The following is a 20,000-nucleotide window of genomic DNA, read 5'->3' on the forward strand; positions in this document are numbered from 1 at the left end:
TGAAAGATGAAAGTAGGTTAGTCTGGATTGGTACAAGAGCAGAGCCAGAAGTTATTCAGATGTGAAAGAAGTTGCTTCTTAAAGAAAGGAAAAGTGGCTAGAGAGGAGATATGTAAGGGAAGGTTATTCCATATTTTGCCAACTGTGTTGGAGAAAAGGCAGTTCCCTGCAGAGTTTGAAATTCTGGTCATGTTAACTTGTAGCTTTTGGGAGGAGCGTAGTTGTTTTAAATTATTATAGGGAGTCAGGAGGTTGCTAAGAGCAGGTGTTTTTGAGGGTTGATATAAAATTTTATGTGCTATTAAGAGTTGTTGATAGATAATCTTGTTAGGAAGTTCCAGCCAGTGTAGAAGTTTTAAGTTTATGCAGTGGTGAGTTCTATATTGAGATGCAGTGGCAAATCGAGCTATGTTGTGGTAGGATGTAGACAGTTTCCTAAGGTTACCTTTAGATAGATTAGTGTAGATCGAGGATGCATACAGAAGGGTAGAGATAAGATGTGATTGTGCTAAGGTAGTCCGTGCCTTGGGTGTAAGGAAGGGTTTAATTCTGTATAGTGAACCAATCTTTTTATTAACTGTTTTTATTGTGTTATTAATGTGGTGGTCAAAGCTAAGATTATTATCAATAGTAACACCAAGCAGTTTTGTAGTGGAGTCGGGAGTAATGTCAGAGTTATCACTTGCAGTGATAGTAAAATGTAGTTGGGTAGATTTGTGTGTAGGCGAAAAAAGTAATAGTTTTGTTTTCTTGGGGTTAAGGAGAAGACATCTTTTAGAGAACCATTGTTCAACGGTTGAAAAGGTTGTTTGTGTAAGGGATTGGAGTTCTGGTTGAGAGGAGGCTGTACAGATTAAAGTGGAATCATCTGCATATTGTATGCAGGTAGTGTTTTGGATAGATGATTGGAGATCATTAATAAAGATGGAGAATAAAAGTGGGCCTAGTATAGATCCCTGTGGTACTCCTAATGAGACAGGTAATAGAGTAGATAGAGAATTTTTCCAGAGTACTGCTTGATGTCGATCTTCTAGATATGATGAGAACCAGGTTAAAGAAGAGTCATCCAAGGCAAGGGATTTCAGTATGTGGAGAAGAAGTGTATGGTTTACCATATCGAAGGCTTTTGACAGGTCTAGAAATAGAGAAGAGGTTAGTTTGTTGTTATTACGGTTACAGTTGATGGTATTGGTGAAAGAGAGTAGTGCAGTGGTAGTACTATGTGAAGGCCTAAATCCATGTTGGGTGTCAGCTAGTAGGTTGTTAAGGAGGAGATGGTTTAGTAGTTGTTTATGTATACATTTTTCCATAATTTTTGCTAGAGGAGATAACAGTGCAATTGGGCGAAAGTTAGAAAGGTCAGTAGATTTGCCTCCTTTGTGTAAGGGTATGATGTGTGATATTTTCCAAATTGCTGGGAAAGTACTTTCTTTTATGGATCTGTTTATTAGAATAGAGACAGGATAGGCAATAGCTTTAGCTGCTACTTGCAGGAATTCAGCAGGAAGCTTGTCTGCTGAGGGGGTAGTGGGTTTAAGTTTGTGTAATAGAGATTGTATATAAGAGGTGGGTATGGGTTGTAGTTGAAGGAGAGGAAGAGAGTCATTGAAACTACTTAAGAGCAGTTGAGAGGTATCAGGAGATAGGTGGTTAGCAAGACTTTGTGTGGATGAAGTAAAGAAAGTATTGAAATTATTGGCTATTAAAGTGGGATCTTCGGGGTCTAAGTCCTGGGGATTGGGTGTGACTAATTTGCCTGGGGTAATTAGATTGTTAATAGTAGACCAGAATTTTTTTGGTTCTTTATTGGTGGATTGTTGTAGTTCAAAGTAAAAATTCTTTTTATCTGTTATGATAGCTTTTTTGGTACTGTTTCTGAGCTCTCTAAAGGTTTGATGATCTGTTGGGTTTCTAGAGGAACGCCATTTATTCCAAGATTTATTTCTGAGAATAATTTTATGCTTAGTATTGGAGGTTAGCCAGGGTGCTGTCTTAGTCTTTGTTCTAATAGTGCGACTTGGGGCATGTTGATTTCGGATTGCAAGGAATGCTGAATTGAAGTATTCAACGGCTTTGTTAAGTGTGAGGTGTTTTAGAGGGGTCCAGTTATATTGTGAAAGTTCTGTTTGAAACTGTTCAGGAATAAAATTTTTTTGGAGTATAGTGTTTTGTGAGTGGTAGGAAAGTTTAGGTTAGTTTTGGCTCTGACTACGTAAATGAGGGAGTGATCGCTAATGTCGTCAGGAAGGATGCCAGTTTGGTAGTTTTGTAGGGGGGAGTTAGTAAGGATCCAGTCCAAGGTGGTTTCTTTTTTGCTTTTTTTGTTGGTTCTGGTCGGACTATTAATGAGTTGTTTAAAACCATTAAGGTTTATATGAGAAGTAGGGTTAATATTGCTACATGATATCCAATCAATGTTAAATTCCCCAAGAAATAGTGTTTCTTGAGGAAGTTTGTTAGAGATTTGTTCTAGAATGTGTTCTAGGGTAGGGATGTTATTTCCTGGGGGGATATATGCACAGATGATGTTTATTGCTTTACTATTGTTGATTTGTATTTTTGAGCAAATTATTTCAGCATTGTAGTTTTGAGAGAAGGAAAGGTCAAGAAGGGTAAGTTTTAGGTTAGTTCTATATATAATTGCTACACCTCCACCTTTCTTGGTGGAGCGATCAAGTCTTACAATGCTATAACCAGGTGGGGTAATCTCAATGTCTTTAATTGCAGGTTTTAGCCAGGTTTCTGTTAAGCATAAGATGTCAAAGTTGTGTATTTCAAGTAGGGCATGGAGTTGACTAATTTTGTTACAGATGCTACGTATATTGAGGTGGGCTATGGATAGTCGGTTAGTGGGTTTGGAGGAAGAGGGAGAGAAGGGTTTGGTATGATTTTTATGTGTTGTGGTTTTATTTTTTTCTGTGCCTGGGTTGGGGTGTATGTCGCCATCTTGTAGTAGAAGGAGTACTGTAGCATATCTTTCTGGTTTAAGTTTTTGGAAAGTTTCAATAATTTTTTTTGTTTTTGATTTAAGTAGTTTATAGTGTAGTAGCCTATGGTATTTGGGAAGAATGTATGCAGTTTCTGAGGAGGTATGTAAGAAGGAAGAGGATTGGGATGTTGTGTCTGTAGAGGTATGTTTTGAAGGAAGTGAGAGAGAAACACTTATAGAGTGTTCGTAGGAGGTTAGGAAGTAGGTAGTCATAAGTGAGGAAAGTAGTAAGAAGGAGATAGCTATTTTCAGTTGTGACTGGAAGATAGTCATAGTCATGGTGATGTAGTAGGTGTTTTGCTAAGAAGTAGGGGTGGGTGTGGGATAGTTTAGTTTGATTATAGGTAGGGGTGGGAGTGGTTTAGGGTCGTTGCATCCGATTGGTGGGAGTAAGTAGGGGGTGTGGTGAATGGAGGAATAAATGTAGGAGCCCTAGGGGTGGGTGGGATATGAGGGTAGGGTAGGGAGCGGGTGGGATATGGGGGTAGGGTGGGGAGCGAAGCGGGGCCAGCAGAAGTAGGCTGAAGACAATCAGTGAGGAGGAAGACTCTGTAGGTCGTTCTAAAGGTAGAGGAAGGTGAACAATAATAAGAGGTTAAAAGGTAGAAATGCAGGAGGAAACTGGAGATGATAGTTAGAAGGATGTCTTAGGACAGTAAGAGATAATATATGTGAGCCCGAATAAAGGCTGGGAACAGAGGTACTAGGGGCAAAGATGTAGGGGTAGGTTAGAAGAGAGAGTGTTGAAAGGTAGTGATTTAGAAAGATAAAGTATGAGGATGCCACCTAGTGGGCAGCAGGTATATAGCAGGGGATAGGTAACCTGCAAGGGGAGAAGGTCTAGGCAGGGAGAAGGATTGAGTATAGAGGGCCAAGTGGGTAGTATACAGAATGGTGGGAGTAGTGGGGGGGGGTCCGGCTGCTGGCTAGGCTACCTGAGATTCAACTGAAGTTTTAACATTAATATATGAGGTACAGTATCAATACGTACATTCAAAGCCTTTCCCAAGGAAAGGTAACACTTGTAGTTGAAGGGTAAGTGTCTTAGTTTACACTACTGTTCAAAAGGACCTGGCTGGTGTTATTCAGGTGTTTGGTGTAGGACCAAGCTGGAACACAGTGCTGGTAGGATAGAAAGAGAGAGAAAAGAAGTAAATCACAGTGTAAGTTCAATAGGAAGTAGGTGTAGGTATAAAGCAGACTCAGATGCATATACAAATACAGTAAACAGTAAGGTACAGCACAGGCTAGTATTCTTCACTCTATAAACATCAAAAGTATTAAGAATCAGAGCAGTAAAAACAACACAGTCTAGTATTCATCGCTCTATAAATATCAAAAGCATTACAAGTCAGGGCAGTAATAACAGTGTGAGCAATGACCTGTTACAAGCTAAGAGAGCATGGCCAGGGTATGTCGTAGTATTGGCGCCTCAGGTGGAACATTCCAAGTAGAAGCAAATTAACCTACTGAGGGTGTAGTGAGAGCTAGGTACATCCACTACAATCCATAAGCACAATGCATTAAAAGCCTCAGCGTTTAGAACATGTATGGGGACAGTAGTCAAGTTAATTGCTTTAGTTAACAGTTTAACCGCTAGACATGCCCAAAAACATAGGAATATCCTCAAGTAGCATCCAGGATACAGCTATAACATATCACGTGTATTGCGCTCAGCTGGAGGCAGTGATAGGATCAAAGTCAAGCTGTGTGCCCTTAAATTATAGTAAATCACAGATTAAATGCTAACTGAAGTCCCAAATACCGGATAAGTTAAAAACATAGGGCTAATTACTTCCATTGGAAGCCTCAAGCAAGCCGCTCAGATAGTGGGAGCCATGAGAAGTACAAGCGCGTACAGCGCTCAGTCCGTAGCTGCATCTGTTTAAACAGTAAAGCTGTGTCCCATTAAATTTAAATAGAAGCCCCAAGCAGTCTTCTCAGATAGTGGGAGCTTTAGGAACTACAAGCGCATACAGCGCTCAGTCCGTGGCTGCATCTGACTAGAAAGTAAAGATGTGTCCCATTAAAGTAATTAAAAGCCCCAAGCAAACCGCTCAGATAGTAGGAGCTCTAAGAACTACAAGCGCTTACAGCGCTCAGTCCGTGGCTGCATCTAGTTAAAAAGTAAAGCTGTGTCCCATTAAATTAAATATGAGAGCAGTGAAAACACTATTTGTAGCCCCTAACAGTACAAAAGTGTTAACATAGCATTAAGATCAACAAACGTGTATAGCGCTCCATTAGAGGGAGCGTTTGGATCAAACTTAAAGCTGTACCGTATTAAAATAGAATTGTTAGCAGTCAAACGCTAAATGTAGCCTCAAAACAGTACATCATTGGAATCATAGGGTTGGTCACATATATAACGAGGTCCTCACACACCACTCTGATAGTGGAAGTATTTGCAACCACAAGCTAGAGTTTTTATAACATAAGAAGATCAAAATACTAGCGAAAACAACAAATTAAGCACAACAGTACATTAAATATAAACCTAGCATTCATAACAACTACTACAAGCCGTTTGTACGGCGTTTCAATACTGAATATAATTGCATCACGAAACCACGATTAAAAAACCAAGGACGTGTACTACATATCAATAAAATCTAGATAGAACAGATATCAGTGTGGATCCTATGGATACACTAAGTTCCGCAAAATACAAGCCACGTGTGCGACACCTACAACGTAGCAGCATATGTTGAAAATAAAATAAAAAGCAGTAAGACTACCATAGTACATCAGATTTCATCCTAGGAACCGACAGTGGCACAATAGATCTTACATTTAGACTTTACAATAGTTGTAACACTTACTTTATTGCACACACAGGAGCGGAGCTCACAGCAGCCAGGTGGGATAAGGGTGGAAGAAAGATGGCGTCGCTATAAAATAGGGTATATTTATAAGGTGAGTTGGAGTGTTGGGGCCAAGGGGGAGGGGAAAAGAGATAATAGCGGGAAGGGGGCAAAAACCACGAGACTAAGCTAAAGAGGACAGGCAAATGACATCAATACCTGTGTAGGAAGGAGGGGTCTAGTGAGCTGAGATAGTAGAGTATGTGGGAGGGTGAAGGGAAGGTAGGGGATATAGAACGGAAGGAAGACAAGAATATGGGACCGCAGTATTGGTAAGTGTACAGGTGTAGGAGATAAGGAGAAGTACAGCAACCGAGAGAGAACACAGTAGGTAATGCAGATAACAGAATGAACAGGACAGGTGAGTATGAGACAAGACAGCAGAAGTAGGCTGAAGACAATCAGTGAGGAGGAAGACTCTGTAGGTCGTTCTAAAGGTAGAGGAAGGTGAACAATAATAAGAGGTTAAAAGGTAGAAATGCAGAAGGAAACTGGAGATGATAGTTAGAAGGATGTCTTAGGACAGTAAGAGATAATATATGTGAGCCCGAATAAAGGCTGGGAACAGAGGTACTAGGGGCAAAGATGTAGGGGTAGGTTAGAAGACAGAGTGTTGAAAGGTAGTGATTTAGAAAGATAAAGTATGAGGACGCCACCTAGTGGGCAGCAGGTATATAGCAGGGGATAGGTAACCTGCAAGGGGAGAAGGTCTAGGCAGGGAGAAGGATTGAGTATAGAGGGCCAAGTGGGTAGTATACAGAATGGTGGGAGTAGTGGGGGGGGGGGAGTCCGGCTGCTGGCTAGGCTACCTGAGATTCAACTGAAGTTTTAACATTAATATATGAGGTACAGTATCAATACGTACATTCAAAGCCTTTCCCAAGGAAAGGTAACACTTGTAGTTGAAGGGTAAGTGTCTTAGTTTACACTACTGTTCAAAAGGACCTGGCTGGTGTTATTCAGGTGTTTGGTGTAGGACCAAGCTGGAACACAGTGATTCAAAGCCTTTCCCAAGGAAAGGTAACACTTGTAGTTGAAGGGTAAGTGTCTTAGTTTACACTACTGTTCAAAAGGACCTGGCTGGTGTTATTCAGGTGTTTGGTGTAGGACCAAGCTGGAACACAGTGATTCAAAGCCTTTCCCAAGGAAAGGTAACACTTGTAGTTGAAGGGTAAGTGTCTTAGTTTACACTACTGTTCAAAAGGACCTGGCTGGTGTTATTCAGGTGTTTAGTGTAGGACCAAGCTGGAACACAGTGATTCAAAGCCTTTCCCAAGGAAAGGTAACACTTGTAGTTGAAGGGTAAGTGTCTTAGTTTACACTACTGTTCAAAAGGACCTGGCTGGTGTTATTCAGGTGCTTGGTGTAGGACCAAGCTGGAACACAGTGATTCAAAGCCTTTCCCAAGGAAAGGTAACACTTGTAGTTGAAGGGTAAGTGTCTTAGTTTACACTACTGTTCAAAAGGACCTGGCTGGTGTTATTCAGGTGTTTGGTGTAGGACCAAGCTGGAACACAGTGATTCAAAGCCTTTCCCAAGGAAAGGTAACACTTGTAGTTGAAGGGTAAGTGTCTTAGTTTACACTACTGTTCAAAAGGACCTGGCTGGTGTTATTCAGGTGTTTGGTGTAGGACCAAGCTGGAACACAGTGATTCAAAGCCTTTCCCAAGGAAAGGTAACACTTGTAGTTGAAGGGTAAGTGTCTTAGTTTACACTACTGTTCAAAAGGACCTGGCTGGTGTTATTCAGGTGTTTGGTGTAGGACCAAGCTGGAACACAGTGATTCAAAGCCTTTCCCAAGGAAAGGTAACACTTGTAGTTGAAGGGTAAGTGTCTTAGTTTACACTACTGTTCAAAAGGACCTGGCTGGTGTTATTCAGGTGTTTGGTGTAGGACCAAGCTGGAACACAGTGATTCAAAGCCTTTCCCAAGGAAAGGTAACACTTGTAGTTGAAGGGTAAGTGTCTTAGTTTACACTACTGTTCAAAAGGACCTGGCTGGTGTTATTCAGGTGTTTGGTGTAGGACCAAGCTGGAACACAGTGATTCAAAGCCTTTCCCAAGGAAAGGTAACACTTGTAGTTGAAGGGTAAGTGTCTTAGTTTACACTACTGTTCAAAAGGACCTGGCTGGTGTTATTCAGGTGTTTGGTGTAGGACCAAGCTGGAACACAGTGATTCAAAGCCTTTCCCAAGGGAAGGTAACACTTGTAGTTGAAGGGTAAGTGTCTTAGTTTACACTACTGTTCAAAAGGACCTGGCTGGTGTTATTCAGGTGTTTGGTGTAGGACCAAGCTGGAACACAGTGATTCAAAGCCTTTCCCAAGGAAAGGTAACACTTGTAGTTGAAGGGTAAGTGTCTTAGTTTACACTACTGTTCAAAAGGACCTGGCTGGTGTTATTCAGGTGTTTGGTGTAGGACCAAGCTGGAACACAGTGTTTATTGCACACACAGGAGCGGAGCTCACAGCAGCCAGGTGGGATAAGGGTGGAAGAAATATATATATATATCCCTGTCATATAATAGAAACCTCATTTGACTGAGACCAAAAGACTGAAATTTTAAAAGACTGAAAAGTCACTTGACTGAGACCCATAATATTGAAACCCCATAATAAAATTTCAACATACTAAATTTTAAACTGGACCATATAAAAGCAGACTAATTGAGGGGCTACGCCACCCACATCCCCCAATGTGGGGGGCTGTGCCCCCACACCCCCTAACTATATATACTAACTCCAGGTTTGCACTACAGTGGGAAAGAGCATATACCTTTAACTAACCTTACAGTAGTCTACATGCTGCCACTACTATGCCCTTTTCTCCATATACCTTTCACTTACCTTACAGTAGTCTACATGCTTCCACTACTATGCCCTTTTCCCCACTGTAGTGCGATCCTGGAGTTAGTATATATAGTTAGGGGGGCATAGCCCCCACCTAGTCTGCTTTTATATGGTCCGGTTTAAAATTTAGTATGTTGAAATGTTATTATGGGTTTCAGTCAAGTGACTTTTCAGTCTTTTGAAATTTCAGTCTTTTGGTCTCAGTCAAATGTGATTCAGTCAAATGAGGTTTCCATCATATGATATGGATCCATATATGGATATATATTTATATTTATATATATATATATATATATATATATATATATATTTTTTTTTTTTTTTTCTTTACCTGTTCTTCTACCCACTTTCTTCATTGAGTGAGTGTCCCCTGTTTAACATATGGTATCCCTTCCCTACCATCGTTGGTAGTACCTCTCTCTATCTCTTCTTTACCTTTTTAGGTAACTTTAGCTACCATTGTTGGTAGTTTTTCCCTTCCCTGTGTGTGTGTGTGTGTGATTGCTGCCTGTTGACCTTTCTTTTTTGGTGACTGTCAACATGGCAGATAAATCTAAAGGCACTACTGGCTTTAAGCAGTGCCAAGAATGTGGACGGAAGATGCTCATTTCCGATGGGCATTCTTCCTGTGTGTATTCATAAGGCCTGGTTCATCATCAACAGGATTGTTCTATTTACCAGGCTTTCAGTAATCGAACCTTAGATGAAAGAAAAAAACAATTTATATTGAAAAGTCTCATTAAGTCCTCTTTTGGGGGGCTATAACCAAGATTGACACTTCCCACTTTAAATCTGATCTTGGACCTAAGAAAAGCCACTCAGGGCCATCTATTTTTGGCTCCAGTAGCACAAAAGCATAAGCCTTCAGCTTCCATTACTTCAGCAGGACTGTAGGCTAACGTTTGGAAACTTTTGGAACCGACTACCTCGGCACTGTCTACTAAGGCGCCAAAGACCTCAGTGCCTGTCACATCAGCATCGACACCTTCAGCCTTCCTGTCAGAACCAACTTTGTCTACTATGATTCCACAAACATTGAAACCTGCATTGGTGCTGATAGCACGCATTATTACCACATTCAGGAGAAGGTATTCACCCTCTATTGACCCCTTTGTGGGACAGCTCCCAAGTCCTTTTCTTGAAAGACCATAATCACCCTCAGGCTTGTCTGTCCATTCCTCCAGGAATCTAACTGAAGTTGACATTGTAAGGTTGGTGGATCAGCTCCTTGTGTCTAGAGTTCTTTTTGTCTCTTCACAGACTCCTCTCTCTTCTGGAGTTGGGGTGTTTTTTCTCAGGACTCCACCAAATCTTCCTCCTCTAACCTCCTCTGAGGGCTTAGAGCTTCTGACTCCGATCCCACTGGTTCCAGCTGCTCTGGTGCAGACAGCCTTTTCCCTTCAGTTCCTGGATCTGTCTTGACTTCCTCAGTTCCTTTGGAACTGACAGACTCCTGGGGCCATAGTTCCCCTGTTGGTCTGAGGGTTTTGGATCAGCTCCAGTTTTGTATTTGGAGCCACCCTTGGCTCTCAGAACCTCAGCAGACATGGGCTGTACCTCAGCTCCTGCTTCAGAGGTGGGTCTTTCAGAGCTGGATGTGACCTCGGTTCTGAGGTTGTCCTTCTCAGTTCCAAGCTCCCATCTTTCTTTGGGGGGGGGGCTGCCTTGCAGATTATGGAGAGGGCATTAGACTCGGCAGGCTCTCATATGGCCCCTTCTGTGTCGGAGTTTTATCCCAGGACTCCGTCTTGCCAAGAACTGCCACCAACCTCCATGCCTGGACAGCAAACACGTAACCTGCAAGATACCCTGGATATGGCCCCTCTTCTTTGGAGTTCTCCTCAGAGATTCCCACTGATTCGTCCTCAAAGATTCCCTCTGAGGAGTCACCCAGGAAGAAGATGTGTAAGTGGAAACACTTAGAATCTCATGAGGAATCTGTCACAGAAGACATGGACTTTGATGATGAGAAGAGTGCCCCACAGTCACCCCAGGAAGACGTCTCCTTCGGAGACATTCTAGAGATGCTGAAACAGAGGGTAACTAGAGCCCAAAGACCCTACTTCTGAGGAGTTGGTGTACTTGCAGGCTTTTGGTGCTTGCCAGTCTACTTCTTGGGTGACCCCTCCCATTGACGATCTTATTAAATTGATTGTGCAGCAGGCATGGAAGGCTCCTGACTCTGTAGAGCCAATTCCCCAAAGACCTGACAAAATACTATCAGCTCCAGTGGACAGCCAGCACTGGGCTAAGAGTTAACCGGTAGATGCTACGGTGGTAGTGGCAGCACCAAAAAGGAACTAGCTGAAGAAAGTTCCACTATTGTTCCCCCTAGTCGAGACTTCAGGGCAATGGACAGATTTGGATAGCAGGTGTGCACTTCATCGACCTTCATTTTAAGGTCTTTGAATTTTATAGCACATTTCACTAGGCTCCAGAGGGATCTGATCAAGGAGATATCAGACACTCTAGCAGGATCTGTGTTTGAGGAGGTTCAGGATAAAGTGGCCTCCCAGCTAGCCACCCTGGAGTCTATTTCCAACTCATCCATGAGGCTCATTGTGCATGTAACCAAAGGTATGACCAGGGCAGCAGGTTCAGGTGTTGCTATATGGTGTCATGCCTGGATGCGCTTCTGTGAGTTTGTGGATCCATTTAAGTCTTACCTTCATCAATGCTCCATTTGATGGATGTTCATTATTCAGCCTCAAAGTCAAAGAAACTCTAACCAGGTGCGAGAAAGATGGAAAGACCCTATCTGCAGTGGGCATACATTTTTCTGCTTCCCAGCAGTCCTACTCTAGGAATCAGAGGAGCGGGAAGACGTGGTTCAAAAAATCCCAAGGTCCTTTTCAGGACACATGTGGTGGTGGCTCCCCTCTGGGCAGAGGGGGGAGCTCTAATGGCAGATGCCAACCCCATGGCAGAGGTGGCCCTCAAAATCAAGGTTCTAGAGATTCTTTCTCTGGACAATCCTACCGGTGCTCCTGAAAGAGGGCCCAATTGCTTACCTCTGGAAGCAGTCAGAGAAAGATTTTTCCTGCATTCAAGAGCCTGGCGGCCATAAATTTTGATACTTGTCTGCAAAGGATCATTGCCAGTGGTTACTATATTCCCTTCGCTCTTTTTCCTATATCAAAATGAAGTCTTCCCAATGTTCCACCCAATCAGAGGGATCAAGCAGTTCTAGAAGTTCAAAAGGTGCTAGAAAAAAGAGTCATCCAAGAAGATCCACTAGACCAGATAGGATCCGGATTTTACTCAAGGTTCGTTTTGGTTCCAAAAAAGACAGGGGACTCGAGACCAGTTTTAGATCACAGCCTTCTGAACAAGTTTGTTCAGCAAGAAAAATTCCGAATGGTCACAGTTCAGTGTGTACTTCCCTTTCTAGAGGAAAATGATTGGATGTGCTCTATAGACCTTCAGGACAGGTATTACCACATACAAATGGACAAATGCTTCAATAGGTTCCTCCACATTTGGCTAGGAGCCAATCATTTTCAGTTAAGAGTGCTGCCATTTGGCCTCACCACAGCCCCCAGGGTGTTCACCACATGTTTGGCAGCAGTAACAGCTCACTTGAGACTGCACAGATTCTAGGTGTTTCCTTATCTAGATAACTGGCTCATCACCACTCCCACCAGGCATCTACTTCTTCAAACAGCAGATTTATTCCTCCACCTGTTTGCTCATCTGGGCATTACAGTGAATCAATCAAAATCTCAGCTAACTTCTACTCAAGATCTAGAGTTCATAGGAGCCCATCTGAATATCATCTCTTATGTAGCTTCCCTTCCTCTTCACGGGCTACAGAAGATAAAATCCCAAGTACATGCCACTCTCTCCAAAGACAAGGCTCCTGCACTTCTAGTCCTTTGAGCTTTAGGGTCCATGGCAGCAACCATTACCTGAGTTCTGCTAGCAAAGTTTCATATGTGGCTGCTACAGTGGCTTCTAGTATCCCAATGGTCCATCGTAACCCATCCAATGACCTATCCAATTTTAATCACCAGCCATTGCAAGAAGGACTTATCCTGGTAGATGGAATCTGAGGAAATTCTCTTAGGATGTCCTTTTGCTCCACCTCAACTCAAGGCCATAGTGACCGCAGACTCCTCCCAGATAGGGTGAGGGGGCATTATCTGGGAAGAACAGTCCAAGGCACTAGGTCCCCGATAGAGGCCAATCTGCATATCTGTGTTCTGGAACTGAGGGCAGTGCTGTTAGCGTTGCATGTCTTCCAATCTGCCCTCCCTCTAGGAACGATTGCAGTTCAATCAGACAACATGACAGTAGTCTGTTACATCAACAGACAGGGTGGAACCAAGTCTTACCCCCTGTGTCGAGAAGCTGTCAGAGTGTGGCAATGGGTGATTTCCTCCAACTGCTTCCTAATAGCAATGCAAATCCCAGGGAGCTTGAATGTAATAGCAGACAAACTGAGCAGATTATTTTTCCTACCTCACAAGTGGTCTATCAATCCCAGAGTAATAAAGGAGATTTTCCATCATTGGGGCCAGCCTTGCTGTGACCTCTTTGCATCACCCCTAAGCAACAAGTGCAGCAGCTACTTTGCTCTAATTCCCCCTCAGAGGGAGTCCCTGAGAGATGCTCCTTCATGATTGGCTCTCGGGACTATTGTATGCCTTTCCCCCCTTCCCTCTGATTCCTCTTTTCTTAAAGATAACCAGCAAGTTGAAAAACAAGATGATCCTCATTGCGTCCTTCTGGCCTCGATAAGTATGGATCTCTTTTCTGTGCCTTCATCTAGTTCACCATCCATGGATTTTGGACCTAGTTCCAGATCTTCTGTCTCATCCACAGGGACCGGTGCAACCCAGTCTTCAGAACCTCAAGCTTACAGCTTGGCTCCTGCAATTCCGTTAGTCATCAGGCAGAAAAATGTTTCTTCCCCAGTCTGAAAAATTTTACTGGCTTCCCATAGACCTTCCACCAGGAAACTTTACAACAGCAAGTGGAAAAGACTTTCTATTTGGGCGTATAGTAATGGTCTTAACCCTTTTTCTGCACCAGTTAAAAAGGTTTTGGAGTTTTTAGCTATGCTTTTCGGTCAAGGAGCATCTGCTTTTACTATTAAGGTCCAACTAGCTGCTATTTCTAATTTCCACAATGGCTTTGAGGACTATTCACTAATTTCTCATAGATTGTGTAAAGTGTTCATGAAAGGGGCTTTGCAATGAAACCTCCATTAAAAGACCCTCTTGCTCCTTGGGATCTGACCTTAGTTCTGCAGTCCTTGGTACTTTGTCCCTAACCGGCGGCCACTTGTCATTTAAATTTTTCTTCATGGAAGACTATTTATCTGATAGCCATTACCTCCACCAGAAGAATTTCTGAAGTACAATTATTATCTTCAAAACCACCATACAGTATTTGATTTTTCATAAGGACTGAGTTTCACTAAGAACCAGCCAATCTTTTCTCCCTAGGTGGTCTCAAAAGCTAATATTAATCAAGCCATTGACCTATCCATTTTCTTTCCAAATGTTTGAAAAAAGGTGAATACTGCTTACATTTGCTATATGTTCACAGATAGTTGTGTTTCTACCTCAGCAAAACTAAAGAATTTAGAAAATTGGATCAGTTATTTGTCTCTTTCTCCTGTCCCTTACTGGGAAAATTTGCTTCAAAAGTTACCTTATCAAGATGGTTAAGAGACTGAATTACTTTCATATACAATAAAACAAATCTCAAGTTACTAGAACCAGTGAGAGTGTATTCCACTAGGGCAATAGCCACATCTGCTGTTTTCTACTCCTAGGCATCCATGGATGAAATATGCGTGGCAGCAACCTGGGCTACTCTGCATACCTTTATCACTCATTACAAATTGGATCTGGTCTCTAGGGAAAGAGCATCGTTTGGCTCTATGGTACTCAGGAATATCCTTCCATAAGGCCACACAGGATCTAAAGCAGCTGGGAATTCTATCTCAAAGGTCAAGGATAAATGAAGATTGACAACATCAGATAAAGAATTTATGTACTTACCAAATGTTCCATCTGTGCTGTCGATCTTCATTTATCCTTAGTACCCCACTCTCCTTCCCCCTCCTGCAGACTTCCTGGAGGATCTGACGCTTGTCCTGATAACTTTATCAGGTTTGACCTTGGACATAGCCTCTTCAGTTCCATATACATATTATTCTCTCTTTCTGTGTAGCTGCAAACTAGAAGCTAGAATCCCCCCACCTGTTACTCCTCTGCCAGCTTCAGGTTATTCACTCTATCTTGTTCCAACCATTCTTCTGTCCCAACTTGTTCCCTCTAATCTCCCTCTACACTCCTTCTAGGACTCTCTATATCTCAGACCAAGACTTACTACAAGTCTATAAACCGAAGAGCAAAATTGGTCAAAACCCCTTCAGCTATTACCCTTCCATTTCTTGGAACAAAGTCCCATTGGAAATCAAACTACTTCAAATCAGCTACCAAAGGCTACCTAAAATGTCGGGGATCATGCCACTGTACTCATCCTCCATAACCTGTCCCTCACTCTTATGTAGCTTGCCCTCTCCCCTCACTAGTAATTTTTTATGTTATCTGATAGCTCTCTTTGTTATATTATCTAGTTAATTACCTGTTTACTCAGTCTCAAAATACTTCTACTTACCTGTCAAATCCTCACTAACTCCAACTAGACTGGCTCTACTTATTAACTCTGCATACTGTCTTTGTATACATTTTATGTTACATGACTAATTAATGCTCTGTAAATAATTTGTATGCTTTTATTATATCAATTTGAAAGTGTTTTGCTGTTTGTATATATGCTGTGACTCTACCAACTTGAAAATGTTTATTGTTTGTATATAATTACTTTTTTCACCTAGAATTGTATTTTAATTTTGTGGAGCTTTTCTCCCCGGGACTCTGCTGAAAAAGGATTATTAGCTCATCTGGACAAATCCGATCATCAAATGTAAAATAGATAATAAATAAATAAATAAGCACATTACTTATTTTTATTATTTACTGACTTCAATCCTCAGCAATTTGCTGGAAAACCACAAATTTTATGAGGAACAGACCAAACATGTAAGGCAAAAATCTCAACATTCTGCAAAAATCTGGAAAGTTGAAAGGTATGGGGGTCATTACCTAACAATTTATGAAAATGCCTTAGTAAAACATTTGGCATTATTTGAAAATAAAAATCTTAAGCCAGACTTGCATGCAGCTAATGTTACTGACAAGCCCTCATCTAAGTATGTGTTTGTGCTTGTAAGCATAAAAAAAAATGAGAGAGTCTATGTTTGTGAGTAAACAAAAAGCATTACTGTCTGAACTATTTTACTTTACATGTTTTAAGAAGGGACACATACTGAACATTTTTTTATAGTTTATGACAATACTGTTATTCCAGTAAAGTCTGCTAACAATATTCAACCAGCAACGTATATCTGAAGGTGAACTAGACTGTGGTTAAGCACAACGCTTACCCTCTAGAGGTGGACAATCTCATTTTCACTTTTGTGTTGTTACCAAACTTCCTAAATGTATTATTTTTGTAGTTGGGAAGCAATTACAAAGATTGTTAGTTTTAGGAGGCATAATACTTCAGTTAGAACTTTAGTTAAGCATAAAATAGCCAACAATCAGAACATTAAGGTAAAGAGTATAAGTGGTGAGAAGAAATGCACTAAAAGCTCAAGTAGAAACTCAAGACTTATTCATATGTTCTACCCTGTTGCTTTAGTACCTAACGTACAACATGCAAGCAATAATGCCTGATGGCGTGTGTGTTAATGTGTAATTAACGCCATCCCAGGAGTGTTATTACACCCCTGGAAGGACATTAATTAAACATTAACACACATCCTGGAGGGCATTATTGCACTTAGAGAATGGCCTTTTTGTAAACGTTTGTGTTTTACTTATTTATTTTAACCTAAAACGTTTGGTTTGTTCCCATTTATTTGAGATGGAAGTCTCTAAATGAAACATAAATTTGAGTTTCAGGCTTTCTTTTCATTTACAAAATTCATTCTAACATTAATCCTGTTATTTAAGCAACTTTTATAAGAACAATAATTAAAATCTGTTTGTATTTTTGAGACATTGTTCTTCTCCCTTTATTTTATTTATCCATATTTCTTTAGCTGAAAGGTCGAGAGGTATGTAAACCTCTCTACTACTATTGCCAGTGGTTGATCTCTCTCACGCAGCTACACATACACACACCTCAGCTTCAGAAAATGCAGGCTGACACAAATCCTAAATGTTGAAGTAATGTGATTTTATAACAGGATCATGTAAAAATGTATTGCTATTTTGAGCCTTTGCCCCCCCCCCATTTATTTTATGCTTATCCAGATATGTTGAGGTAAGAGGTTGAGAAGTATGCAGACCTCTTAACTGCTGCTGCTGGCAGGGATCACTCTTACTCTTCACTCTCAGTATCTCTCTCTCACACACACACACACACACACACACACACACACACACACACACACACACACACACACACAATCTCTTCTGCTTTCCTGCACCTATAATCTCACTCACAGACATACAGACACACACACACAGACACACACACACACACACACACACACACACACACACACTTTGTTATTTTAAGTTTCTTTTCTTTTTTACTTTATCCTTGCTAAACAGCAGAAGAGCTGCTTAGCGAGTGTAAAGTAACAGCTTACTCGACCTTACTGATCACTCTCTGTCTCTCATACACACATACACAGTTTCTTTTGCTTTCATGCATGCATTCACTCACACAAGCAGACAGAAACTTAAACACACTCATGCACATACATTCAAACAGATACTTTTTTCTGCTTTTTTTACACTCGATAAACAGCAAAAGCACTGCTTAGTCAGTGTAAAATAATGGCGCGATCAATCTTGCTTTCACTCACATGCATGCATACACACACACAGACATAAATACACACACGCACACACATAATTTTTCTTTTAGTTTTCCTTTTTTTTTAAAGTTTTACACTCCTAAACAGTAGAAGTGCTGCTAAGTGAGCATGAAATAATTGTGGCCGTTAGTTTTTTTTTTCTGTCTGAGCTCCACCGAGGCTTGATATGCTACTGTGATGTGATAGAATTGTTTTTTAGCAGGCATTACTTCTCTATTAATACCCTGCTGGAGAATGCTTGTTCTCCAGTAAGGATGCAATCTATGGATTGTCCATTCTCTAAAATGTGACAAATGGGCAGAAAGCAGTGTGAAAATATGTGCTTGGGAGAAAATACAGATGCATTGACAGAGATGTGTGGTCCAAATAAAGGCAGAACTGTGTCGGTAGAAGCTTCAACATGCAGTTAAGGTTTTGATCTGGTGTAACGTAAATCTGAAACTGAGTCTGACCAAAATACGTTAGTGTGTAAAGCTAGAAAAGTAGTACAGATCCAAACAAGGAATGACTCACAGCTAAGGATACTGTGCATAAAACAGCAACAGTCAAAGTCTAAACAGAAGTCATTACAGAGACTCTTGAAGAGGGGCCCACTGTTATGACAACAGGAAATGTATAGACATTCAGAAGGTTGCCAGAGAATTGAACAAGAAAAAACAAGTACAAAAGCAGAACTGTGAGGAGAGAATGAGTAGAGCTAGAAATAAGCCTGAGACAGGAATGTTACCAGTAGTGTCCCCCCTCATCGAAGCGAATTCTTTCAGTTACACATGAGTTGGTGAAGGAGAGAAAGCGATACTTGTCAATGTAGAAGATGAAGCTACACTTTCCCCCAATGTTAGACTGTGGATGAGATGTATGCTGACCTGGCTCATCTCCTCATTACTATGTCACATTCTATAAAGTCCGCTGGGAAGATAATTCTCTGAGTAGAGTTAGAGAAAGCATAGCAAGCAATGGAGAGATCATTTACCAGAACAGTACAACTCCTAACTATATTTTAAACTAAAAAATGACTTGCTTATAGAGTAACTAAAAAGACGCAATGGCTACTGAGCCATTTACCTGTACAAAAAAAAAACTTTTAGACCTCCTCTCATAATTCAGCTGGCACATACCAACATTTTGGGTGAAATTATATGAATTGATAAAATGAAGGTTGGGTTTTCTGGCTAGGGATTATGAAGAAAAAAAATTGTGAAGCTTGCCAAGAATTCTAAAAGACAGTTTCCAACCATAATTCTCAAGTGTACTTCATTACGAGGAATGTACCTTATTTGGGGTCTTAAAAATTTCATGTTCCTCAAAGTTTCACATTGAAAGGCTGTGTCACACATTCAGTGTTAAGATTTTTTTAACTGATATCCATGGTAGGAACAGCAAAACGACACCAGGAAACCGGACTCAATGCTCGAGTAGTAAAATTTATTGATACAAAAGATGGTTAAGCGCTTTCCACAGTCCACTACTGTCTTCATCAGAACAACATCTAACAAAAGCAAATACCTTATATACAAACTTAAAAACCCGCCTAAATCAACAATTAATCAATTATATAATTAGCATTTACATAATATGAAATTTTAAAGCTATACCTATCATTTCACTACATGAAATTACATCTAGCGTTCCCTAAGTATCTTAAGCTTAAGATACTTAGGGAACGCTAGATGTAATTTCATGTAGTGAAATGTTAGGTATAGCTTTAAAATTTCATATCATGTAAATGTCAATTATATAATTGATTAATTGTTGATTTAGGCGGGTTTTTAAGCTTGTATATAAGGTATTTGTTTTTGTTAGATGTTGTTCTGATGAAGACAGTAGTGGACTGTGGAAAGCGCTTAACCATCTTTTGTATCAATAAATTCTATTACTCGAGCATTGAGTCCGGTTTCCTGGTGTCGTTTTGCTGTTCCAGCTAGTTTTCCTGTTTGTTGACCACTGGGATCACCTTTTTTATTTGATATCCATGGTAAATAGAAAAGAATCATATTAATTCATTAAAGGATCTTTCTCATAAGCAAAACTAGCATATTTTAACCATCCTGTGACCTTCCTAGTTGAAGCTGTTAGTATGTCTTCATTTGCTACACATTATGAGGGCTAGTTTTCCTCATTTCAGAAATGGAAGGTTGTGACCTATGCTACTAAACTCTTTTTGGGTGTTACTTATAATAGAAGTCCCATTTGAGAAAATATCTGGGAGCCTTTTTAAGTCCCATTGTGTTTACAATTTCTCCTATATGCCAATAGCCTCCCTTAGCCATCTAACTCCTGAATACACATCTTTAGCCTATTCCCTGAACAAATCAGCTCTATTCTATAATTCTGCAGACTTCTCTAATAGGAGACTTCTCACACTCAATCCAGCATGTGCCGTGTATTGTAC

General features: G+C 40.8%; 2 protein-coding genes across 2 annotated transcripts in view; both read right to left on the reverse strand.

The window, feature by feature from the left end:
- Positions 1-20,000, reverse strand: part of GRIN2B (glutamate ionotropic receptor NMDA type subunit 2B) — a 1,340,574-nt gene that overhangs the window by 776,250 nt on the left and 544,324 nt on the right. The window lies entirely within an intron of this gene.
- On the reverse strand, positions 1,595-8,284 carry LOC122804195. Its single transcript, XM_044073894.1, has 2 exons — positions 6,719-8,284; positions 1,595-4,111 (listed from the first exon to the last, which is right to left on the reverse strand). Exon 2 carries the CDS (start codon positions 3,266-3,268, stop codon positions 2,093-2,095), a length of 1,176 nt encoding a protein of 391 aa, XP_043929829.1. The 5' UTR covers positions 3,269-4,111; positions 6,719-8,284; the 3' UTR covers positions 1,595-2,092.

This window comes from Protopterus annectens, chromosome 1.part1 (genome assembly GCF_019279795.1).
Source record: "Protopterus annectens isolate FY-2018-M chromosome 1.part1, PAN1.0, whole genome shotgun sequence".
NCBI classification, from domain to species: domain Eukaryota; kingdom Metazoa; phylum Chordata; order Ceratodontiformes; family Protopteridae; genus Protopterus; species Protopterus annectens.

Coding starts and splice junctions, on each gene's coding strand:
- LOC122804195 (XM_044073894.1), bottom strand. CDS start 3,268: ATGACTATGACTATCTTCCAGTCACAACTGAAAATAGCTATCTCCTTC.